Source organism: Bradysia coprophila, assembly GCF_014529535.1.
Source record: "Bradysia coprophila strain Holo2 chromosome IV unlocalized genomic scaffold, BU_Bcop_v1 contig_144, whole genome shotgun sequence".
Classification (NCBI taxonomy): Eukaryota; Metazoa; Arthropoda; class Insecta; order Diptera; family Sciaridae; genus Bradysia; species Bradysia coprophila.
Genome location: NW_023503373.1, coordinates 2,857,021 through 2,881,088, shown reverse-complemented (window position 1 = coordinate 2,881,088; position 24,068 = coordinate 2,857,021). Strand labels below are relative to the sequence as shown.

Genomic DNA, 24,068 nt, shown 5'->3' with positions numbered 1-24,068 from the left:
AAGTATCGCTGTAGTGTTTGAAATCTTTTAACCCAGAGCTCCACGCTTGTGTTTAACGTCGCTGACGATAACATATGACTTACCATTTATAAAAGATTAGAGCTTATCTCCATCACGTTCGATCGTCAGTAAGGAGAACAATTGAACACACAAGCTTTGAACATGAGACTGTTACTGGTGACCAAGATATTTGTTTGTAGGACGAATCTAAATAACATACACGAGACTAAATATTGATACAGTTTGTCAGGTAGCTGTTTTGTTCAGCCAAAAAGGATGATGCCGGAAGACACGCAAACAGCATCTTATTTACACCGTCTTCGTCAGGGTGTTGAAAAGTCCATTTTATATTATTTAATGTTGAAGATGTTAATTATAACATTTATTCGAGCTGGTTAGTCTGCGGTTCTCAAAATCGAACCTATGTCTTCTCAGAAATTGTTGTGAATGAATGGCTTTTCGTTTTGAGTAATAATTGAGTTTAGATGATTTTCAGACGACGAAAACTAGTTTTTTTTTTATAAAACTAATGGTCGTTTTTTCAGACAAGGTCATATTGACAGTTTTGACAATTATTTTCCGTCATTATGTATTTTCAGATATTTATTCATGGTCATTGGTCTCCTTTGTATACACAATAGTGTTGGTATTGAGAATATATAAAATTTGAATTACATTCTCCAAGTGTGCAGGGAACGTCACGCCGATTTTTTTTTTTTAAATATAGCAGTTATTTGTTAACCTTTGGAAAAAAGTTGGAAATTTCACTTCGAGGGAGTTGTATGTGGCCAGAGCGTAGCGAGAGCCACAAGTCACCCGAGTCAAATTTCCTACTTTTTCCCGAGGCTCGCAAAGTTTCAGCTGAGGTGAGAAAATGACTATTTTCTCGCCTGTGTTGTCAAATTTGTTTTCTCATTTTCGATTTTTTACTGATAACATTGCGATCAATTATAGTCCAACGAATACATTTAGAATGTGTTGTCTTGCGGTCAGAAAACCACTCATTACCGTGTAAACAAAAACCAGTTTTTCGCATTTTCTTGCCGCAAGACAATGAAACATCGTCCTGTCTTGCGTCCTGTCTTGCTGGCAAATTCTTTTGCTGAGGTGTGCGGGAGGCGAAGGCGACGGCTAAGACAGTAATGTACTGTAAAGGTGGTGAGAAATAGTAATGGTAAGGCCTTCCGTAAATTATACAAAAAAAAGTCTTTGTCGGCTTTGACAGCATTGTTGTCAAGAGACTCTAGAAACTGAACAAAAGTTCTCTATTTTCAGAACGAAAGTACAGTTCGTAACTGACCAAAATTTATGCAAAAATCTCAAACAAACAAATCACAACAACAAAATTTATGAATAAATACGAAACGTTCATTCAGAGCACATAACCGAAGCATTAACTTCTAAAACAATTGTCCCTGAAATTTTATTCCAAGGTTTTTTGTTTCTTTTCATAACCACATGAATAAGGATTAATTCATAGAAGAAATAATCAATAAATGCAATTTGTATGCATCTTGTTCATCGATAAACTGCACTTGGAGTGCATACAAAAGCTTGAATGCGCTGACATTTTTTTTTCTTCAATGAATCTCACGCACATTATGCATACACTTATAGATGTATAGCTACGAACTGAAAATTGCAGCACACATTTATTATATATAAAAAATCCCTTACACTTCAATTATTCCGTATGATAACTTCCAACGAAATATAATACATGCGCTGCTACAATGGATGTACGAAACAAACAAGAGCCCCCTTTTTTCATAATGGATGTTGATCCAACCAAACAACTAAATAATAATGGATGATCATAAAAAAGACACATAAACTAAGTTGGTTGTGAATTGGATTGGTAACTAACGCGAGAAGATAAAACTTTGAAGAAATATAAAAAAATGAAAAATAAAAAAATAAGAAAATGTTCAACGTATGTTTCCACTTCCATTACGCGAAGAGGCAATTATTGTTTTGAAGTCTTTTAACTATTGATTTTTCTATATATTGCATTGCCCTTGGAACATGGTGTTATTAAAAGTGCATTAACCTTTTTCTACAATGAAAAATCTATGGACGTGGTGATGTGCTTGAACATATGGCTGATTTCATGATATATGTATATTTATGTGCGATTTTACAACGGTTTTTCATTCGCTCATACTAGGCTTTTCCTACACACCGAATAAATGCTCTGCACGAAATGCAGTTGCGGTAAGACAAAACATTCAGTGTGGAATTCCATCGGAAATGATTCATCATCAACAAAAGAGCGAAACAAATGCGGGAGAAAAATAAAATAAAATAAATTGATTTTTAGTTCTTACCGTGACTCATCGGGGGGCGTTTGCCCCATAACAACAGCTGCTCGTACCCTGGTCCGTTTATCGTTATTTGGTAATCGCAGATAATCCGTTTCGCCCAAAAGGAAAAGATCCTTGGATATGATCATATTGCAGAGGCTCAGCCTCAAAATTGAACTTTTTTTTCTTGCCGGTTGTAGCAACGCACAAACACTTCACTTTATTGAATACAATATTTCTATTACTCTGATTTCCTTAAAATAAGTTGCTTGAAATCGGTTTATTCGACACCAACTTTTCACTAAAAAAACGATTAAAGCTAAAAGTCAGTTATTTCTTGATAAGTAATAACTCGTTGCCAATAACACAAACAGGTCCACATTGATGAAAGATATTTTTTTTATCTTCTTTGAACATAAAATAGCAGTTGTTTGTAGCTTAAAAACTTTTTTTTTAGTAAACTCACGCACTTTTTTCTTCGTTCTCTTTTAATTCAAAATTACTTCATTCACGACCCAGTTTTCGAACCTACAATAAAGAGAAAAAAAAATATTAATATCAACACCGAAAATCTTGAAATTATTTTAAAAATTTCTTCCGTCTTAAGGTTTGGTTGAATTATGCTTTATATGTGTGTTCTATAAGTATATAAAAAAAAACGTTAAATTCTCAAGTATGGAATATTTGACTGGATTAAATTTTAACTTTATATAATCTGCATGCCTGAAGATTGTTACACATAAATTCATATCTGAAAAGTTCACTGTTTAATGTGAAAGTTTCAGCTACTTAAAAGTATTTGGTTGCTAAAGACCAGTTAATAATGTGCAAAGACGTGAGCAAAGTGAACACCCTTTATGCGCTTTTTGTTTCATTGAAAATTCGTAAGAAATTTGATAAGAAAAAGTTGAAGTCAGGTGACTGTAGACTACAGATATATAATCTGTAACAGTTGTTCGCGGGTTCTTATGCCTAGTAAACAGAAATGCAAAGTTTCATTTAGGGCGTTCAGTGGTTCGATTCATCTATGTTTTAGAATAAGTGTGTCGTCAATGGCCACTAAAATTTTGGACACATGTGAGTATGCAACAAATAAAACAACAACCACCTAAAGGAGCATTCGGTTCTCATCCTGCATCATGTAACACGTTAATTTGTTGAAAAAAACCATTACAAGGTTCTACATTTTCCGACTGAGCACTTTCGAAAGGTCACACGCAGATTTTTGAATGCTAATGTGACGAGTGGTTTTTTCGAGGTTTGTCCGCATGTCAGAAATGAGCCCGCGGAACTTGATAAATGAAACTTGAACTGTGAAGCCAAAGTGGACGCAATCAATGGCACACAACAGTTTTACAAATGCATAACCGTTGGAATATTCGTCTCGCAACCGAAATTGAATGGTATTCTCCATGCCTAGCCCATACAAGTCGCATGCTACCGACTGCTGAGAATATGAGAAACACTAAACTTCACCTGCACATTACAAAGAAATATTTCTACCTTAGAAAACGTGTTGCATTTTAGGTCTAAAAAACCATTCAACTAAACTGATCATAATTTCACAGTTCTTTTGATATAGAACGACAAAAACCACTTTAAACTTTGAGCCCAATGCCAAGAAAAACTCGAGTCCTTGACTGTTTCCCTTTACCTCAAATGAATTTCTAATGTCGAAACGTTCCCTTTACATTTTCTTTTTAGTTTAAAGAGAATGTCCGTTTCGAAACACTTACAAAAGTCTACTGACTCAACACAACCACGACCAGACACAGATGAAAGCTAACAGTCTACACAAACCTATCAAGTAAATGTAGGAAGCATTAAAATTCAAGTGTCCTAATACCTTGTCTAATACCCACTTACTTGCATACGAAACTGTGCTTAAAACGCTCATAGCAACGTTCGGTGAGACGCAAGATTTAAGCATCTCTTTTCAACTCATTAATTATTTTACGCACTTTTTTTAAACAGATTTGAATCATAGTACGCACAATAAATGATATAAAAATATCGGCCAGTGTTTGAAAGAATTAACCGTTAACAACAACACAAAAATGGAATATATATAATATCCATTATGGTTCTTGAGGTATTTTTTTTGTATATATGTCTTGTATGCCATGCTTTTATAGTCAAACTTCTTTTTCTGTATAGTTTTTGACTATACAACAGCCAAAAATTCGTTACAATCAAAAACTAACACGAAAAAAAATCGTTTTATATAAAGTAGTTTTAGATATAAATTTGTCAGAAAGGTATTCATCGGTTAATGTTATATACCGCGAGCAACAGATGATTATACAAAAAAAAAAGTTCTAACCGTTTTCGTATGAAAAAAAAACTTGCTTTTGTGTGTGTTTTATTACTAGGTCAATAGAATTTGATGTTGCTTGTGTGATATAGCATTAGATATATAGAAGATACATTGATCGATTCGGTTTGTGATGACTATGCGGTCTCGGATGGAGACTCCAATCACTTGCCGGCTACACAGCATTTCGAGACAATTTGTTTTATTTGTATGTTAATTACAGAAAAGAGATGTAAGAACAAAAAAAAACCATCGTCTTTGTTTGAATAAATTGAAAATTAGGTATTCATAAGATCGAGAATTTAGGTGACCCGATTAAGCGGATGTTGTTTTTTACTCGATAGAAATGAGAGAGAAAAAAAATGAGAGAAATAAAATGTTTATTTGATAAATGACAAATTGATGAACAAAAAATATTCTAGCAATCGATTCAATAGATTTTAGGTAAAATGTTTCGATCAAAAGACTTAAGAAGTATTTTTTTTGTATGTGTGACGACTGTTAACCTTTTCTGAGAATGTTTACCCGGTTTACTGAATGCAACGCGATTAAAAAAAAATGTCTTTGCCAAGTTAACCTGATAAATAACTGTTTGTCTCATCTTTCATTAATTTAGAGCTGTAACGTAATTTCACAGTTTACAATTTCGCTTAAAAAACATTTGTTTTTAGCCTCCATACCTACCTATCTATATAAGTCAGTTATAGTCAAAGACTCACTTTATGTATCACAGTTAGTGATTAAACTGTACTTTTTCCAAAGAGTTCTACTCGAGTGGTCAACTCTTTCATTGTTTTCATTATAAAATAATGAATCGACCTTCAACTGATTCGGTTTAATTGGACTAACACACTGTAGAGGGTCCAATAGGGCCTTACAATTATTTTTATTCGTTAACTCTGTAAACCATGTGTGAAATAGTATGGTTTCCATGGTGAATGTTAAAAGGTTTTTTTTAGCGAATCAGAAGTGAAGCTCTAGCTGAAGACGAATTAAAATCGCTATACTTTCAGTCTAATGCTTGATGTCCACTTACCAAAACAGTACTCCGTGTGAGAGACAAAACTGAATTTTTTCAATTTTCGATTTGTTAATTTGAAAGCTTGGTCTTTCACGGAGTTCTTTTTGTTGAGTGGAAACCATACTTAAGTTAGACACAATAATTTTCCTAAAAAGCGCCGGAAATACAAAAATCATGATTTTTGAGTACTGATTAGGAGGAAAGAAGTTATTCAAATAACCGGCACAGACATATAGAGTGATCCGAATCTAAAACCTTTTCGAGTGCAAAAGCTCACCGGCTTTGTAACGAATCCATATAAATTTGTGAGCATTCTGAACGTTGTGTAGCTAACTTTTATTTAACTGTTTGAATTGACTTGCACTTGATTGAATTGAACCTTGTTTTAAAGTACTACCGCTGATCCTGAGTAAATAAATACTGAGTCGACAACAAAAATTCCAAAAACTAAAGTCGAAGTAAAGTAAACTTCCTTTTTGTATGATGAAAGTTTAAAGCTAGATGAGAAAAAGTTCTGTCTACCATTTTAAAATGTTCGATGCCGATGTTCAAAACAATATTTCAGTTTTTCTTGACATTTTCTCATAAAAGTTTTTCATCTCCGAGTCATACCGGTTGGCCAATTGTTATAATTGTCGTCTTATCGTCGTAAATTATTTTATTGCAAATCGATGATTATTTCAGAAATCATTCCAATACACAACGCACGTATACACAATCGAATTCACTTCAATGTACTTGGAAATTGCGAAATTAAAATATTTGCAGTTATATTTTCACATATACACTGAGTCAAAATGGATGGGAGAATATCAGTTAAATGTGTTGAAAAAAGAAAAGAAAATTTAAATTACAAAACGTTATTTAGAATGGATATTACATTGTATGATGCAAATTGACAATGAGTTTTCCTATTCAGACACATTTCACATTTTCACCATTCAGTTACTGTCCCGAGAAAATATTAATTTGCGCATCCTAGCCACTGAAATTCGGTTTTTCTATCGAAATTGACTAGCCTCAGTTTCGACGCATAAAATGCAATTTGAAAAAAAAAAATTTCCCCGATGCTAGAAAACCAATGAGTCTGTGAAATAATCTATTTTTGTACGAATAAATATTTTTTTTTATTATTATTTTGTTGTGCAACACAGAATTTAATCAATGAAAAAGGTCAATGATCCTTCTCTCTCAAATATTCATATATTTTGTGCATTATGCAGCGCATGTTATATACTTATAGATGCAACCATATACACAATTCTGAAATTTGAACTGAGAAGTGAACTCTTTATAGTCTCTGTGTGTATTGAGTAGTTAGTTGTTCATTTCCTTAAAAAATTTCGTTTCGAAAATCGATTGATTTTTTTTTTGCGCTACATATGTGTAGCCGATGCATATGAGAGTTGATGCAATCTTCTGTTGCAGAAAAAAAATAAATGGAAAGAAACTATTATGCCGGATAAAAGCGACCATGGAAGGTAAGGTAGGTTTATTCGGCGTTACGTTACATTTAATGGAAAATGGATTTTTCGTTATTTTTCAGACCGACGCTTTTCGGGATCTGTATCCCAATTTGATGAAAAATCTCAGTTCCGATAATCCGTCTGCATTGCCCAACTTTTTGCAAGATCATCTGCTGATGGAGAAATTTTACTACAAAGACAACAGTGATCGATCGCCCATTGTTTCACCGCTATCGTCCAGCTATCATCAATGCGATCATCAGCTGCCGGATTTTACGTTAAACGAAAATGAATGTGGCCGGCATTTTTTTCTTCAAATCGAGCAAAATTTTCAAGAGAAAATTTTCTTATTTTTTTAGAAAATGTAGAAAACGCCACCACTGTTTACATCGAACAATAAATCATCACGCACTCGGTTGTACGTTTTTTTATTTATACAGAAAAAAAAATAAAATAAATTTTGTCTTCGCCGACGTCACACACATTTTTCTTGGTAGGTCAGTGTACACACAACGGCAAAATCGGTTCAAATGATATATCAATGTGTATAAGATAGGCTTTCTTTACATTTATACTTTAGTTGGTTACGTACCAAAACTCTTTTTTTTATATATTTTTATACTACACACAGTCGATCAACCTTAAAGTATTTTTTGATGTAGAAAATCTATATATAAAAAATATATTTTGTGTCTTAATTTTTTAGCATAACTTGCCTCAGAATGGGTAATTAACATTTTATTGTAATTCTCATGCGATCCAGTGTACACAGAACGCGTGAATCTGTAGCTCATAATATAATGTTAAGCAGAAAAATACAGAAAAAAAACTTATTTTTTTCTGTAAATACACAGCAGCCGTTTTTCAGATGTGTTAAAAAATGTCATGCAATTTTTTGCTATATATTGAGGTGCACCGTGCAATGCAATTTTTTTTTTCGAATTTATTTATAAATCACCGCCCAGTTTTCAAATTATTTTTTTTTCTTCAATGTTTTTCTTGTTTTAATTTTAACTTATTTAGCACCACAATTCAAAATTTACACTTATTAAACAAAAAACACTATAATATTCCACTACATCAACTGAACACAGCTTTTATTTATTTTTTTATTAGAAAAGAGTAAACAACGATTTTTGTATTAAACTAGTTTAACTTACGGGGTTTATTTTATTTAAAATTTTCATCGACCGACAAATTTAAGAAAAGTATAAACATACAGATATTGGGTTGATTTTCCCATCAGACAAAAATTTTATTTTATTTTGCTCTTATCGAAACGCGACCGAACACAGCGAACCCAAGTTTCGAACTGAATTATGTACGATGATGACGAGCAAGAACCAGCATTGCGCATGACTTCACGGATAGTATAAATGAAATTTTCTGACTTTGTGCTCTCCCACTATTTGTTTGTTTATATATATGTACACACGTACGTATAATATATATGACAATGGATATTATTTGGTATAAAAAATTAAATGCCTCTCTATAACCAAATCTTTCTTTGGATAGTCTTTGGAACAATAATCAAAATTTTTATATATACACCACGGGTACCAGGGGTATCACTTCAGCATGGAGTATTAATTCTGAGCGATTTTAGGCAATTGCCTAGCGTCAATAGAGATATAACATAAATCTTTGGGTTGTTGTCTAAATTTTGTTTTTTAGGAAAAATAAAAAAAACTGATCGTTGAACCACCAAAATCGGCAACAATATATAATTATTGTGACCGATACACCATGACCAATATGTAGTAAGAAAATTGTCTTCTATTTATCGTGCGAACTAACAACTGAAACAGTGGAAACGATTGAACACTCCTATCAGCATGCAATTTTGTGATATTGGTAATTGGTATTGGTAGTGACGATATATTTTTTGTTAAAAGAGCGTAAAACTTTAGTCCATTACGAATTTTTTTCTTACAATTTTTTTCTCCTATTTTATACCATCACTCTCTGTATTTTGCGGCTGATCTTGGAATCTTGGAATGTCGGCTACATTCGTAGAAATGGAGGGAAAAGAGAAAGTTGTAAATTTTTTATGCAATCACACGAAAAGTTGGGGTATTGTGGCACCGATGAAATGGGTGCCAGACGACTGCCGGTATGTGGGATGAAGTGTTGTGTCAAATATGTTGATTTTATTTAGATACAAATTAAGTAGGAGAAAAGTGCAATGTTAGGTAAATTTTAGTTTTGTATGTGAAAAACTTTTCATAAAAACATCTTTACGTTTAAATATACATAGGATGACGGTGAATAATGAATGTATCGCTGAAATTTTAAGAACTAAGATTTAATGAGACTTTTCTGTCTGTATTACGGTTTTCAAAAATCTGGGTGATTTTAAAAAATCTTTAAGAAATAAGTAATGTCGTCAACTATTGCAACCAATATTCCTCTACTTCCTGTAGAACTTTTTTTTGATCTTAGAGTTATTTCAAAAATCTCGATGTACATGAATCTCCAACTAACTTTACAATTGATGGTACACTGAAACAATAGCCCACTTTTCAGCGTATTTCTTTGATTTTATATTTTTTCTGCAAACCTGACTCTAAGTGGGTCCGCTTTGAATAAAATAAAATCGTGCGAGTAGTTTCCTCAAATTTCGATAGACTACACACTTTTCACGAAGCTATTGAAACTACTAACAAAATCAAAGTTAGGTAGGTATCCACTTCTTCAATAAATTTTGCTTTAGATTCCTTTTTATTCCTTACGAGTCATCATAATTTCATAAACAACAAAAAATGTTGTTGGCGTGAATTTCTCAAACACAGTCAATAGTTTACTATGAGCATTATAAGTTGGGAAGAGGATTATAAAAAAAATCCAATGTAAATATACAGGCGGAGGTAAGACGCAATGAAAGTAGATAAGTAGATAAGCAATATTGCACGGTATCGACTGATTTCAAACTAATATTTCGACTTATTTTTGATATGGGTGACCCTGTTTTGGAATAAATATCGTGCAATGCCCAGGTCCTCTGTCTATGTATGCCATAAACCAGACAAAATTAAATTTCGTTTCGCCTCCATTGCGTTTGATGTAAGTGACCAATTTTTCCAGAATTGCAGATTATTTCCAGATTCTGGACAGTATCGACTGATATTTTAGACCATTTTTGACATGGGTGACCAAATTTAGAAACAAATATCGTGCAATGCCGAGGTCCTCTGTCTATGAGGACCATAAACCAGGCAAAATTCATTTTCCCTTCGCTTCCATTGCATTTGATGTACGGTATAACTGTCTCCAAGATTCACAGAATTCTGCAGAGTCTTCGAAACATGTTTCGGATCGGAGTGTTTCGATTTGTATGACTTGGTACAATTTTATTTGGTTATTTTTGGAACCTTCTACTGTATACTTTGTATTTGGTTGTTGTAGAACTCTGAGAGTATCTCACATTCACATTGTGATCAGCCACGAAACTGGAGACATAGAATTTTCACAGTTAAAAAAATCGATTCTTCATGTTTTAGCCAAAAATCCAAAGGTGTTTCTTCGTACGGTTAATAAGTTACTGTTACACAAAAAATTTAAGAGGATGCTGACCTATTTTTCTATGCAATAGTAAAGTTGTACGACTCAATTGTCTACACTAAAATCTTATCAAGCGATTTTAAATAGAATTTTTTTTTTAAAGATGTAAATAAAAAATGTAGTTTTGTTTCTGATTTCCCGCATCTCCCAGGTTTCAAAGCAATTTTGTGATTTCAAAGAAAGGGGGAGATGGCGTTTATAGCGAACTTTCGTGCCACTGCACATCTGATTTGGTTATATATGGCATTACCTCCGCCTATATATTTACCTTGGAAAAATCAACCCTACATCAGAGTGGAGTTAGTTTGAAGTTTTAAGTGAAAAATTCGGTTTTAATGAAACTTGGTCGAGCGAAAATAAAAATTTGACAGAAAATGTATGGATGTACTGTCAATATTTCTGTTTAAACATTTTCTGTCGAATTTTTATATTCGCGCAACGTATAAACAAGGCCTAAAATTTCATTTTTTTAAAATTTTAATTTAATGAAATTTAATATCTGCTTCCATGGCTTCCATCCACACGAACAGTAATTTAATTATAAAACTACAAACTTTTCGATATTTCATGAAAATGGATTTTATACGAGTTTGATTTTATAAGTTTTCGAAATTATACCCGACAAGATAGTTCGAAAATGACTTCCTCTGTTAGATATAAGATATTACAAGAAAATTATTCTAAGAATCCAGATCTGACTATATCATCCGTTTACAGAATGAATATTGAACTCCAGCTAACGATAAAATCAAGTTGTTAGTGTAGCTTTAAACGTATACTTGTTTGGAGATTTTATCGAATGTGCCGTTTTTCCAAATTGATAAACCGCTCCGATGAAAATTTACAAGATAGTATGAAGTCTAATATTATCAGTAATATAATGCTTGATTTCCACTTACCAAAAAAGCACTCAGTGTGAGACAAAATTGATTTTTTTCAATTTTTGCTTTGTTTTCTTGACAGCTTGCTCTCACACGGAGTACTTTTTGTTGAGTGGAAACCATACTTAAAGGTGGCCTTTGTCACAAGGTTCTGAAAGAACCAGGTTAAGACACCCACGAAGGCGGGTGACACCGAGATCGATAAACGCACTCAGTTTTTTAGGAAAATTCGGAATTTATTTTTGTTACGTTGCCTTTTTCATATTCACTTCGTAGCCGCTGAACAGAATTTGTGTGTCACCGCCTTCGTGATAAATTCAGAGTTGTCTAAACCTGGTTCTTTCAGAACCTTGCTCAGTCATCCGTTTTAATTATGTTTTGCCTCAGTGTACGTGACAGTTGTCATTTCAAACAACGTGCTCTGTTGCATAAAATGCCGACCGTCATGTACACTGAGTCAAAATGAAATAAAAACGGATGACTGTGAATTCAGACAAAGCCTTGATTTCCACTTACTTTTCAGAACGACAATCTTTGAAGTGAGATCATTTATCTACAAATGCTAGCATTCTAAACGTAACGAAAGTATCTGTTATCCTTTGGACTTACCTTCCTTTCTAGTATCTTCTTTTTCGATATGTTTTCCTGCATGGTTCTAATGGTTAAAGCTAAGGAAATGAACAATTTTCAATGAAAGTAGATAAGTAGGTATGGCCAGTCCATACAAGTCGGAGCATATACGGATTTGCATGGCACCACCTCAAACGAACTCATTTCTAGTGGAAATTTGCATGGCACCACCTCAAACGAACTCATTTCTAGTGGAAATTTGCACTAGAAATGAGTTCGTTTGAGGTGGCGCCATGCAAATCCGTATGTGCTCCGGCTAGAACAAATTTGAACGTTTGGCCATATACCTATCTATTTACTTTCATTGGCAATTTTGAGCCAATGAAACAAAAGTAAAAACCGAGTCTAAGATTAAATTGACAAAGGAAAACATACTCTTCGATTCACTGACAGCTTGAAACAGCTGCACAACTGTCACGACTTTTGTAAAAATTGTAATGTCAAAATCCATCTACTAGGCAATAAGAACGTACCGGGCATTTTATTTGTATTTGTTTTCTTATTAATCTTTAAAAATTGTTTTCCGTTGCGTTGAATTGAATCTAACCGAAAGTGAATTAGAAAGTTTGTTTTTACAAAAATGTCTTCAGATAATGAAGATAAAGATGTTGATTGGGATGATTTGGAAACTTTAACAACGCTTGATGGCTGTGAGTTGTTTTCGAATTTTAGTTTTGTTTCTAGAAGTTTCATCGAAAAAATTTAGCTTTATTGTACTTTGATGTCCTTGCCTGTAGCGCTTCATTGTAACGTCGGACATTTTTTGACTTTCAGTTGATGACAATGTTGAAAACACCGGCTCTACGCGACTTCTGGCCGATCAATTTATTGGAACAATATCAGCTAAAGCGTCTACTCCTGTTAGTTTACTGGTTGAAAGTTTGGTGCAACAACTTTGCATTATGCTTGAACCAGATCCAGATAGTTCGTCCCATCTCTATCACACAATTTGTGGACAGTTACACAAAATGAATTTAATTGACAAAACGTACGAAATGGGTGAATTCGAGGTAAAACGACATTGAATTTCATTTTCTAACACTGTTTTGTTAGAGTGTATTGATGTACAGGTTATGAGGAGCCAGTATCAAAAAGCTCTTTATCAACTGGTTACAGTGGCTCGCGGCCAAGACCTGCCTCCAAATTTACAATCTGTATGGCCGTTAACACAGCCGTTGGGCTATGATTGGTCACGATATTATCGTGAATTCGACGAACTTCAATTTGTGGCAGGCGGTGGTTTTGGTAAAGTTTACAAAGTAAGACACAAATTGGATGGTATAGTCTATGCCGTGAAGAAAGTTACCATCAAATCGCAAGAAATCAATCGAGTATTAAACCATTTGGCTGAAGTGAAAACACTTGCCGCTCTAAATCACAATAACATTGTGCCATATAAAGGTTGGTTTCGCCCCCTCATTACTTAGCAACCGTCTGGAAGTCATTCGTTCATTGTTTCTTTCAGCATGTTGGTTAGAGCCTCTTCTAACCGACCCCAAACAAACTATCAATCATCCTGACAATTGCACCGAAGACGAAGAGTACACCTATTCCGAGAGTGTGGAAGTTGCAAACGGGAATACCATCGAATCAGATGATTCGTCATTCATCCAGTTCGAGCGTAGTGAAAATTCGAGTGAAATTCACGACGATACCAACAAAACGTCGAGTCAGAAGGGTGCTGTGGTTAAATTTCAACGACAAAGTAGCTTAAATTTTGATCGCTCTCAACAACCCTACTTAAAACTTAAATGGGCCACATTGTACATTCAAATGGCCATGTGCCATATGACGTTGAGGGAGTGGCTAGACTTACGCAACAAATCCGACAATTTTGAAACATTTTATGAGAATTTCGTAGCCGCCAAATTCTGTAATCCCCCCACGTTGGACAGACGATATTCTGGTGGAGATGGTCCACAAGCAGCAAGTAGACAGGACAGTAGTGAATCTAGCAGTTCGGAGTCTTACATTGAGGAATATCCGCAAAACTTGGACGTAGTGAGAAATATTTTTAGTCAATTGCTCGATGGTCTGGATTATATTCATTCAATGGTATACGCTCATTGCTCAACAAATTAATTGCACATTTATTCAATGGAGATCTGTATTCGCCCACAGAGCATAGTCCACCACGATATCAAGCCATCAAACTTATTCATAAACGTTGAGACTGGAGGAAGGATAACGGTGCAACTCGGGGATTTCGGACTCGCTTGCCCATTGCAGGATGATCATTCGAAAAATGTGGTCGGAACACCCACCTATGCGGCTCCAGAACAACTCCAAGGGAAATGCGATAAGAAAGTAGGTTCAAAAGGTTTTAAATTTGAATTGACCGATGCTGACACGGACATTTTGTTTTTAGAGTGACATCTACAGCATTGGAATAATTTTATTGGAGCTTTTACTGAACTTCAAAACCGATATGGAGCGCGTGGAGAATATAAAGAAAGTGAGACAAGGAAAGCTGCCGGAAGAAATACCTCCAAACTACAGCTCTTTGCTTAAAAAGTGAGTAGCGATAGCCTCTCATTCTTCAATGTGTTTTTGTAATTAATCCAAATTTCAAGGCTTCTTCTGCCAATACATCGTCGCCCCGACATAAGGGAAGTTATCCAACTGTACAATCAGATAATACGCGATGATATACCATTAACCGTCCAGCAAGAGCTACACGAACTACGAACCAAGCTTCAAATTCAAAAATCCATTGACAAAGAGTTCAACGACGAACTACAATCGAAAAAGGCGGAACTGCAGAGCAAAGATGAAGAAATCGCTTTGCTCCAGCGAAAGGTTCATGAAATGGAATTGAAAGAAATGGAAAGTCGATCGAAGGATGCAGAAATTGAACGTTTGAAAAAATTGTTAGCAGAAAGCCATGTAAAAAAAATGGAATAGACGGTCCCGAATCAACCAGTGTCAACCAGTAAAGTTGTCGTATGTGGCAATAATTTAAATTGAATGTAAATGAGAGGAGTACAATTTGTTTTGTGATATTCAATTATAAGCGGAAAAAAACGTTTTTTTAAACTCGCGTTACGATCGCGATCAATTGTAACGTGTACTACACATTAAGTCGTAGCGAACATTTTATTTTATCTTCGAAAAGACAATGATCTGAATCAAGCATTGTAACGAAATAAAGATTGAAATTTAACGAACAGCTTTTAATTACATCAACTTTATCAACTGTCAGAAATTTAACAATCTTTGCCATCCTGCCAGCCAAATAAAACTTTTCAACGGCGCGTATCTCAACATTTACTCACATTTTCTTGCAACTTCCAGCTCACACCAACAGAATTCATTCAGAGGGGTAACGAACTCGGGTAATTTCCGAGTGGTAACCGACTCGGGCAATTGCCTACCCATCCTCAAAGGAATTTCTGTATCCGATAAATAATTTTAATTGATGGAATACGAGAAATTGGTGGAATTACAAGGAATTGACTGGGAATACGTAAAAGTGTAAGTAATTGAAAGTAAATTAGAGTTAATGCGGTTAAATATGTTGATCGGAAAAAGTACCAGCGACTGCAAGCCAACATTATTTGTTTTTCGTTTTAATTTTAAAATCTCCCACGCAATAACAGTTTACAGTAGAGTGTTGATCTGTTCCATCTTAGAACAAGTACAATACAATACAATATGTTCAAAAAACTCACACTCAATGTTAAATAGTACTTTTGTTATCTGTTCATTTCAAAACGTCTAGCGTTTCAAAATGATCTGTTCATTTCAAAACGTCTAGCGTTTCAAAATGATCGGTTCATTTCAAAACGTCAATGTTTCAAAATGATCGGTTCATTTCAAAAGGCTAATGTTTCAAAATGATCTGTTCATTTCAAAACGTCTAGCGTTTCAAAATGATCGGTTCATTTCAAAACGCCAATGTTTCAAAATGATAGGTTCATTTCAAAAGGCTAGTGTTTCAAAATGATCTGTTCATTTCAAAACGTCTAGCGTTTCAAAATGATCGGTTCATTTCAAAACGTCAATGTTTCAAAATGATCGGTTCATTTCAAAAGGCTAGTGTTTTAAAATGATCTGTTCATTTCAAAACGTCTAGCGTTTCAAAATGATCTGTTCATTTCAAAATGCCAATGTTTCAAAATGATAGTTTCATTTGAAAAGGCTAGCGTTTCAAAATGATCTATTCATTTCAAAACGTCTAGCGCTTCAAAATGATCGGTTCATTTCAAAACGTCTAGCGTTTCAAAATGATCGGTTCATTTCAAAACGCCAATGTTTCAAAATGATCGGTTCATTTCAAAAGGCTAGCGTTTCAAAATGATCTATACATTTCCAAACGATCTATTTATTTCAAAACGTCTAGCGTTTCAAAATGATCGGTTCATTTCAAAACGCCAATGTTTCAAAATGATCGGCTCATTTCAAAAGGCTAGTGTTTCAAAATGATCTGTTCATTTCAAAACGTCTAGCGTTTCAAAATGATCTGTTCATTTCAAAACGCCAATGTTTCAAAATGATCGGTTCATTTCAAATGGCTAGTGTTTCAAAATGATCTGTTCAGTTCAAAACGCCTAAGCGTTTCAAAATGATTTGTTCATTTCAAAACTTCTTTGACTTATAAATTATACGTCATTTGCTCAAACAGTCTAATAACGGAAAATGTCGTGGAATTATAGAAAGCAATTATAGTGATTGAAGGGCGAATCCGGCAAGTACAGGTGTTAATCCGGTAATAAAAATAATAACAGGAATTGAAAGCAAGGTCCAAATTTTTATTTTGATGAGTGTGAACGTTATGGCCCAACCCGAAGGAAAATTTGGAACCTCGTACGTACAGTGCTTTACGTGCTTCTGGTCGGTAAATGCGAAAAATGTACTCAAAAAATTGCATTTACCGACCAGAAGCACGTAAAAGCATTATCAAACCGGTTTTAACAATAGAAATATCATACTCCCAACTGACTAGGATGTTAATGTACATTGGTGTTTAGATTATGGCTGATTTGCAAGGCGTCTTCGTCGTCTTGTCAAACACTAATGCAATTGTCCATAAAAGTTTCTTTACTACAAAATTTTGGCAAATTGAAACATGGTGAGTGTTCTTATCTTGCACAAGGTAAATATATGGGCGGGGTTTCTAAGCAATTTTGTTATTTTAAAGACAGGGAGAGATGGCGTTTATAGCAAACTTTCGTGCCACTGCACATCTGATTCGGTTGTATTTGGCATTACCTCCTCACTATATTTACCTTGATCTTGCATGCACAATTAAGTCATATGTACGTACATACTAAGCAAGAAAAGCTACGCATATCAAGAAAATGACGCGACCTAATGAAGTAAGGAGAAGAAGAAGAAAGGGTCCGAATTTTTCACCATGTTATTGAGAAGGAATGGGTGATGATGGTGTATCTGGACGTGCACCTGCTACTGATCAACGTGTTCGTGGACGTGCACCAGTTTCGAATTGTACAGGTCCGTATGCAGATGTCTCAAATGTTGTTCTTGGCGCTGATGATGTTGTATCTGGACGTTGACATGCTACTGATCAACGTATTTCACCGAATTCACAGAGTTTGCTCTCTTACTGATTAATTGAAAAATTAGAAAACTCACATACAAAAACTAAAATCATTTCAAGAGATACGCAATTTTAAAGATTTAAGAGCTACAATTAACATGTGAGACGTTCGTTAACTCTACAAAAAATGTTAAAAATCCTAATGATATACACTAGCTACATCTGTACGGCGACAAACTGAAGACTGTAGCCTGTGTAGAAAAACTGACAGCTGTACAATAACAAAAACACTTCAAAGCAACTTCTCATTCAGTTTACTTTCTTTAGTTTCATTCAGTCATTTACAATGATAATACGATAACATTTCCATTAACAATTCGAAATGGCTGAACGGGACGAACGAAATTCGGGGCAGCCGAATTTCATCAAATCTCAAGTCAACCAATTCCTGCACTCATTGTCTTCGTCGCCTACGGAGGAAGATTTTGTTGTAACTTATTGTGATATTTTCTGGACAATAATTTCAGTTTTTGGAAGAATTATTTCCATTGGCATTACGATCAATGTTGCATTTAATTACTATCGAAATGATCAAATGAACTACTTTGCGTGGACGGTCGGTTGTTTTGTCTTGCCTATGCTGGTGACTACTTTTCTACAAATAACAATGTAAGCAAGTGACTGAATGGTGTAATTAGATGACGACTGTATGTGAATTGTTTTGCATTGTTTTCAGATATTTGCAAGACTTCAACGCCAGCCAAAGTTCAAAACCTCCTTCGTTTTGCGAAATTTTGTGGTTTGTGATCGTCTTTCCGTTTCTGTTTAGGTAATTTGTATGATGGAAGGTGTAGTCAAAGAAATTAATTCAATGACCTTCTTAGATATTGTCAGTCCCTGACCTATGCAATTGCTAGCAAACGAGCGGAACGAGCTAATAATCGAGAGGACCAAAAGAAGTAATTTCTCCGTATGTTCTTCGTTGAAGTTTGACTAATCATTTTTATATCCAATGCAGGTACTTTGAGCTTCTGATACACGAAGACAGCGATGTCGCATTGATCAGAATATTTGAGTGCTTTTTAGAGGTAGCACCGCAAAAGATTCTTCAAATAACAATCATCTTGGGCGAAGGACGAATGAATGGTTAGTACTGATCATGGGGTTTTTATTTTGTTCAAAATTCTAAACCAATTCCCTCCGCAGTACCTCAAATACTTTCGATATTAAGCTCCTTTTTGAGCATGGCTTGGTGCATTGCCTCTTATCATCGTTGCATTCGATTTTCACAAGTGGATAAAGCCAACATTTCGTGGTGGGGAACAATTATGCAGTGGCTGTGCCATTTTCTCGTCTCAGGTATCAGCGACGTCATAAAATTAATTTCAATTTGTTTAATCGAACAATGCGATCTTTTAGTGTCTCGTGTTCTATCCATTGCTGCTGTGGCAAGTATTTTCCCCAAATGGACCTTAATAGGTTGTTCCGTTCATGCGATGTCAATGGCACTGTGGATATTTCTGTTCGATCGATCGCCGTTCTGTGCTACGTCAATGTTCCATAGCTTCGCATTTTCGCTCGTTCTGGGTATGGTGTTCATATTCAATTACATTTTGCCGAAAGTGCGTCGAACTCGTTACCGATACGCGATTTTCTATTCGATTTGTTTTGTGGAGAACGTAGCTTGCGTTTATTTCTTTTACAATTACGCCAGCCACGACACAATGGAAAAGACTTATTTTATTTTCATTTGTGTTTTGGCTATCGTACCGTTTGCTTTGGGTATTGCATTTATGATAATTTATTATACGAAATTCCATCCAAATATAATCGTAAGACGTGATGTCGACTGTGTACCGTCGGAGAGTAGTTAAGTAAAGTAACTAAGCAAAATAGGCTAAGTTTATTGTAAGTGTAAGTATATCACAATTTCTATTTTTATATGCAAATTATACAAAGACAACAATTTCTAAAAAATTTTTTTTTTTCATTTATGATGGCCTATCACACTGATCCATCTTGACACAGTCGGTAAAAATTCAATTCGTACTCGGTTTTTCTGTAGGTTTTTCAACTTCAATGCGATTATCACTAGTGATATTAATGACAATGTTATTTGTGTTGGTACTCGTGTTAGATTGATAATTCCGTCGTCCATTAGAACCACTACACGGCGGTAATAAATCTCCGCTTGTAGTCAAACCTACACAAGGTTTATTGTACAAGTGTACTGGCACGCAATCGCCAATACTGTCTGGTATTAATCCCGGGCATTTACTGAAAGTTTCCTCATTACTGAGAAATGTACCGACAGAATTGATTAAACCACCCAACGGATTAGCATTGATGGTGCTCTATGGAAGCAAGAAAATTAATATGAAACGGACGCGATATTATCGAATGATAAAAATGGCATACAGTCAATCCTAAAATGAAGATGCTTGTTCTTACTAGATTTACTTTTGTCACCATTTTATTTTTTTACAAAAAGGAAAAGGTATTCACTGCGTGAGTAGAATCTGTAAAATAAGCTATGAGGAAGGTTGCAAATAATTCGAAACAAATGAGTAAATACAATAAGTATCCTTGAACTTATTGTAAGATGCAATGTAAACATCAATATAACGAATCATTTGTCCTACATTCCAATCTGTTATCGACATCGAAAAAATAAGTGAGGTCTTTGCTTTGCATACGAAATAAAAATAGGACGATCATAAGTTGTGCTTCGAATATTTGTGCTTCACACAATTTATTGAAATATTAGGAGGAATCAAACCTTAAGACGAATCAACGCCACGCTATCTGGAAAAGATAAATGTTTGAGGTGATGTATTCGACTACGAGAAAACTCGGAGTTTGTGCCAATTTTCGTGAACAATTGTGTGTTCTCGTATTAGGTTACACCACCACAAAAATTTATTATTTTTACTCAAACAAAGCCAACATATTTTGGCATAAAACATTGATCCCACATGTTTAGCTCAGCATAAAACAATAAATTGTCGAAAATATATTTCGGAACAGAAAAAGTAATTTCTCTGCCTACGGGGAATGCCTACAAGCAGAAATTTCCTCATATTTCTGATAAAAAGCATGTAATTTTAAAAGGAAATGCGAGGAAACGTTTCATTTTTATTTGATATGCAATGCACCAATTGCACTTCTCCATTCGCTTCAAAATTCAATTTCTGTTTTGAATCCTAGAATCCTACTAAAAACAAGTAAAAAAATGAATCTGAGTTGATGCATCAATATCGTATGAAAGTGCCTTTCCGAAATTAATTTTCGATAATTGTTTTGTGCTAAACGTTTGGGTAAAACTTTCACAGAAAACTGCATTTTTACCGATCACCCCCCGCAGCAATGGTCTTGGTGTTGCGTCTCCACCAGGGCCTATTTTTTAGAATATTTTAAAGAATTTCTAGAATTTTAAGAATATTGTAGAAAATTTTAGAATTTTTAGCAAATTGTAGAAAATTTTAGAAATTTCTAGAATTTTTAGAAAAATGTAGAAATTTCTAGAATTTTTAGAAAATTTTAGAAAATTCTAGAAAGTTTTAGAAATATCTAGAAATTTCTAGAATATTGAAGAAAATTTCGAGAAAACGTCTGAAAATAAATGGATAATAGCGTGGATTATATTTTGCTCGTTATATTTATTGTAATTTGGACGACTTTTTCTTATGTACTTAAATGAAATATTCTTAAAAATCACTTTCATATTCTCGAACAGAATAGAAAGGGTGCTACGCAATGGTAACGACGGTCATAGTCTTGAATTTAACTTTCATGTCGTTTCCAGCCATTGAAATGCCTAAAAACTGAAATAAATAAAATTGGAGAAGGCAAAAACTTCCAACCTAACAGAGATTGCATGCTACCTATCAAGGCTAACGTGGTGCCATGAATAATCCCCCAGTCCAAGAGCATCCACTGCGTGTCCGTTAACTTCCAATCTAATATTTCCCATTTCAATATCATCCCGTCCAACATCATCCAGTTCAATTTCATCCAGTCCAACAATATCCACTGTCCATTTTCATCGAGTCCAATAACATCCACGCATTTTGTATAAGGAAAATATCCCTGAGATGGCTGGATATTATTGGACTGGATGAAATTGACGTGGATATAATTGGACTGGATGAAAATGGACAGTGGATATTATTGGACTGGACGATACTGAACTGGACGCTATTAGATGGGAAGTTAATGGACGCTGTGGATGTTATTGGACTGGGGGATAGTGCGCGTTATGTTACAATCTATTCAAAGATCACCCGATACTTTCTTTAATTAACTTTATTATTCGATCCAAGTGATGATGTTCCGATGTAAAACAGATGCGAAATAGTTATTTATACAACCGAGGGATAAATCCTTTTCTAGGAACTAGATGTGTAGATTATCCGCAGGCGAGTGTGACAATACACATCGTGTGCCTAAAAAAAGCATTAATCCCTCGGTTGTATAAAACGTTTTTCGCAAAAGAGGCAACGGATGGTCCTACTTTTCGTCACTTGTTGCGAAAAAAGAAAATTATTAAAAATACAGTGAGAATCAGAGAAATTTCAGCAGAAATTTGCTTCAGCTGTTTTTTAGCTGATACAATCGAAACTGTTAATACTTGTTAGTGGTAAAACCATATCAAGACCGCTTCTGACTATTTAATTAAATTTTGAACGTTAAAACAAAAAAATTGTTATTTATATAACAAGATAAAACTTTTATCCCGAGCTATGTAATGGATTTTACATGCTTTTGAAACCTAAAGCAAATTTCTTGTTTTACCTAGTTGTGTAATAAGCCACTTTTGACCCTACGGAAAACAAAAGCATGTCAAACAAATTTTCAAAAAGAACTGGTACCTATCACGGAATTTTTTTTTATTTGAGTATGATATTAACTGTGCACAACTATTTTACAAGACAGCTGAATATTATGTTCCGCATAAATGTACATTTTACATACTGACCTCACTAAGTGCATCTAAGATGTACATTGTACTGCTACGCTAACAATTGTACATACTTGTCCCGAATTTGTACAGTATAGCGGTATATTTTTCGTGGTAGTTGAACAGTACTATTGTACTTTTGAACAGTATTATTGTCTGTTGTGCTATACTATGTAGAAGATAGAAGAGAATGATGCTGAATATTAATGAATATTAATGCATTTTAGTTGTAAGTACACATTCGTACTTGTCCCGCCTCAAAAAAAGTTCAGCTGTGCTGAATATAATATTTTTGGGAGTAATTTAAGACTAATTAGAAGTCCATGAAAATTCAAGAAAACTCTAGAATTTTTAGAAATTTTCAGAAAATTTTAGAATTTTTAGAAAATTTCAGAAAATTTTAGAATTTTTAGAAATTTTCAGAACATTTTAGAATTTCTAGAAAATTTTAGAAAATTTTAGAATTTTTAGAAAATTTTAGAAATTGTTTTATAAAAAATAGGCCCTGGTGGACGGAGATAAAAGTTTTTATAAGAAAAATAAAATCAATTCGTTAATGTTGCTGGTGTTGTTTCATTTTTAACCTGTTGCTAAGGGCATTTTATATCACCATGAACATCGCATCTTTTACATCATTTGATGAACATTTTGAAGACAGATTGGTGCAGAGTCTTTTACAATTTTAAAATTCTTGGCTTATTCGTCAATTTTTTACAAATATGGTCTCTTCGCTCATTTCGTCGTTGTTACAAACAGCAAGCATATGACCAGTATTATAATCGGTTGATTTTAAATCTTGTACTTCAATTTTTTAACATGCACTTTACTATATAAGAGACCATCCTAGCCAGAGTTTGGCATTATTTTTGTTGTCGTTGTCGACAACAGATGAACAGCCATATGTTTTCGTAGAATCCGCAGATTACACATGGTTAACCATTTCAATACGCTTAAATCTAGATAACATAAAAACTAAATAAAGTCAAAGATAGAACGTTTATAAAATGGTTTACCATAATACCCGCTCATTTATTGGTAATGGAAAGTTTTACTATTTTTTAGCTATAAATTTAACCAAATCATCATGAACCATTGGCCTCATAAACCTCATTAATTGTGCTTTCTGTAGACTACTATAGTTCAATGTAAAACTGCTGTCATTTGTTACGATGAACAAAGCCAGAACAAAATCAATTATGTGCATATCAAAGACGCAATTCTAGAACAGTCACAAATACTTGTTCCGAACTCTCGCTGTGTTTATCCATCCTTTGTTAAATACGATCACATATCCAATACACCGACGATCCAACTGGAGAAGCAGAATCAGCGTCACATAGCTCTTGAAGCAGTGAGGCAGAAAATACTCACAAGGAAAGGTATTTCTCGAATATGGGCGAAGTGGTTTAACACAGACATGAGTCGGTTA

At 34.4% G+C, this 24,068-nt stretch overlaps 3 protein-coding genes and 1 long non-coding RNA gene across 4 annotated transcripts in view; 3 read left to right on the top strand and 1 right to left on the bottom strand.

The window, feature by feature from the left end:
• LOC119071165 (ABC transporter G family member 14) overlaps positions 1 to 8,446 on the bottom strand; it is a 72,435-nt gene extending 63,989 nt beyond the window's left edge. The window contains exons 1-2 of the mRNA XM_037175922.1: positions 7,821 to 8,446; positions 2,328 to 2,831 (exon numbers count right to left, since the gene is read on the bottom strand). Coding sequence (XP_037031817.1) covers positions 2,328 to 2,452 — 125 coding nt within the window. The 5' untranslated portion in view covers positions 2,453 to 2,831; positions 7,821 to 8,446. The remainder of the gene's footprint in view (positions 1 to 2,327; positions 2,832 to 7,820) is intronic.
• Positions 933 to 22,471, top strand: LOC119071375. Its single transcript, XR_005086641.1, has 3 exons — positions 933 to 1,075; positions 9,679 to 9,681; positions 22,457 to 22,471. It is a non-coding gene; the product is annotated as an uncharacterized LOC119071375 (long non-coding RNA).
• LOC119071180 (eukaryotic translation initiation factor 2-alpha kinase 1-like) lies at positions 12,485 to 15,356 on the top strand. Its single transcript, XM_037175950.1, has 7 exons — positions 12,485 to 12,829; positions 12,954 to 13,189; positions 13,250 to 13,580; positions 13,645 to 14,234; positions 14,301 to 14,486; positions 14,548 to 14,693; positions 14,753 to 15,356. Exons 1-7 carry the CDS (start codon positions 12,760 to 12,762, stop codon positions 15,081 to 15,083), a joined length of 1,890 nt encoding a protein of 629 aa, XP_037031845.1. The 5' UTR covers positions 12,485 to 12,759; the 3' UTR covers positions 15,084 to 15,356.
• On the top strand, positions 17,944 to 19,651 carry LOC119071242 (XK-related protein 6). Its single transcript, XM_037176077.1, has 6 exons — positions 17,944 to 18,348; positions 18,416 to 18,508; positions 18,564 to 18,638; positions 18,698 to 18,825; positions 18,886 to 19,038; positions 19,099 to 19,651. Exons 1-6 carry the CDS (start codon positions 18,062 to 18,064, stop codon positions 19,551 to 19,553), a joined length of 1,191 nt encoding a protein of 396 aa, XP_037031972.1. The 5' UTR covers positions 17,944 to 18,061; the 3' UTR covers positions 19,554 to 19,651.
• Positions 22,472 to 24,068: the final 1,597 nt, after the last annotated feature.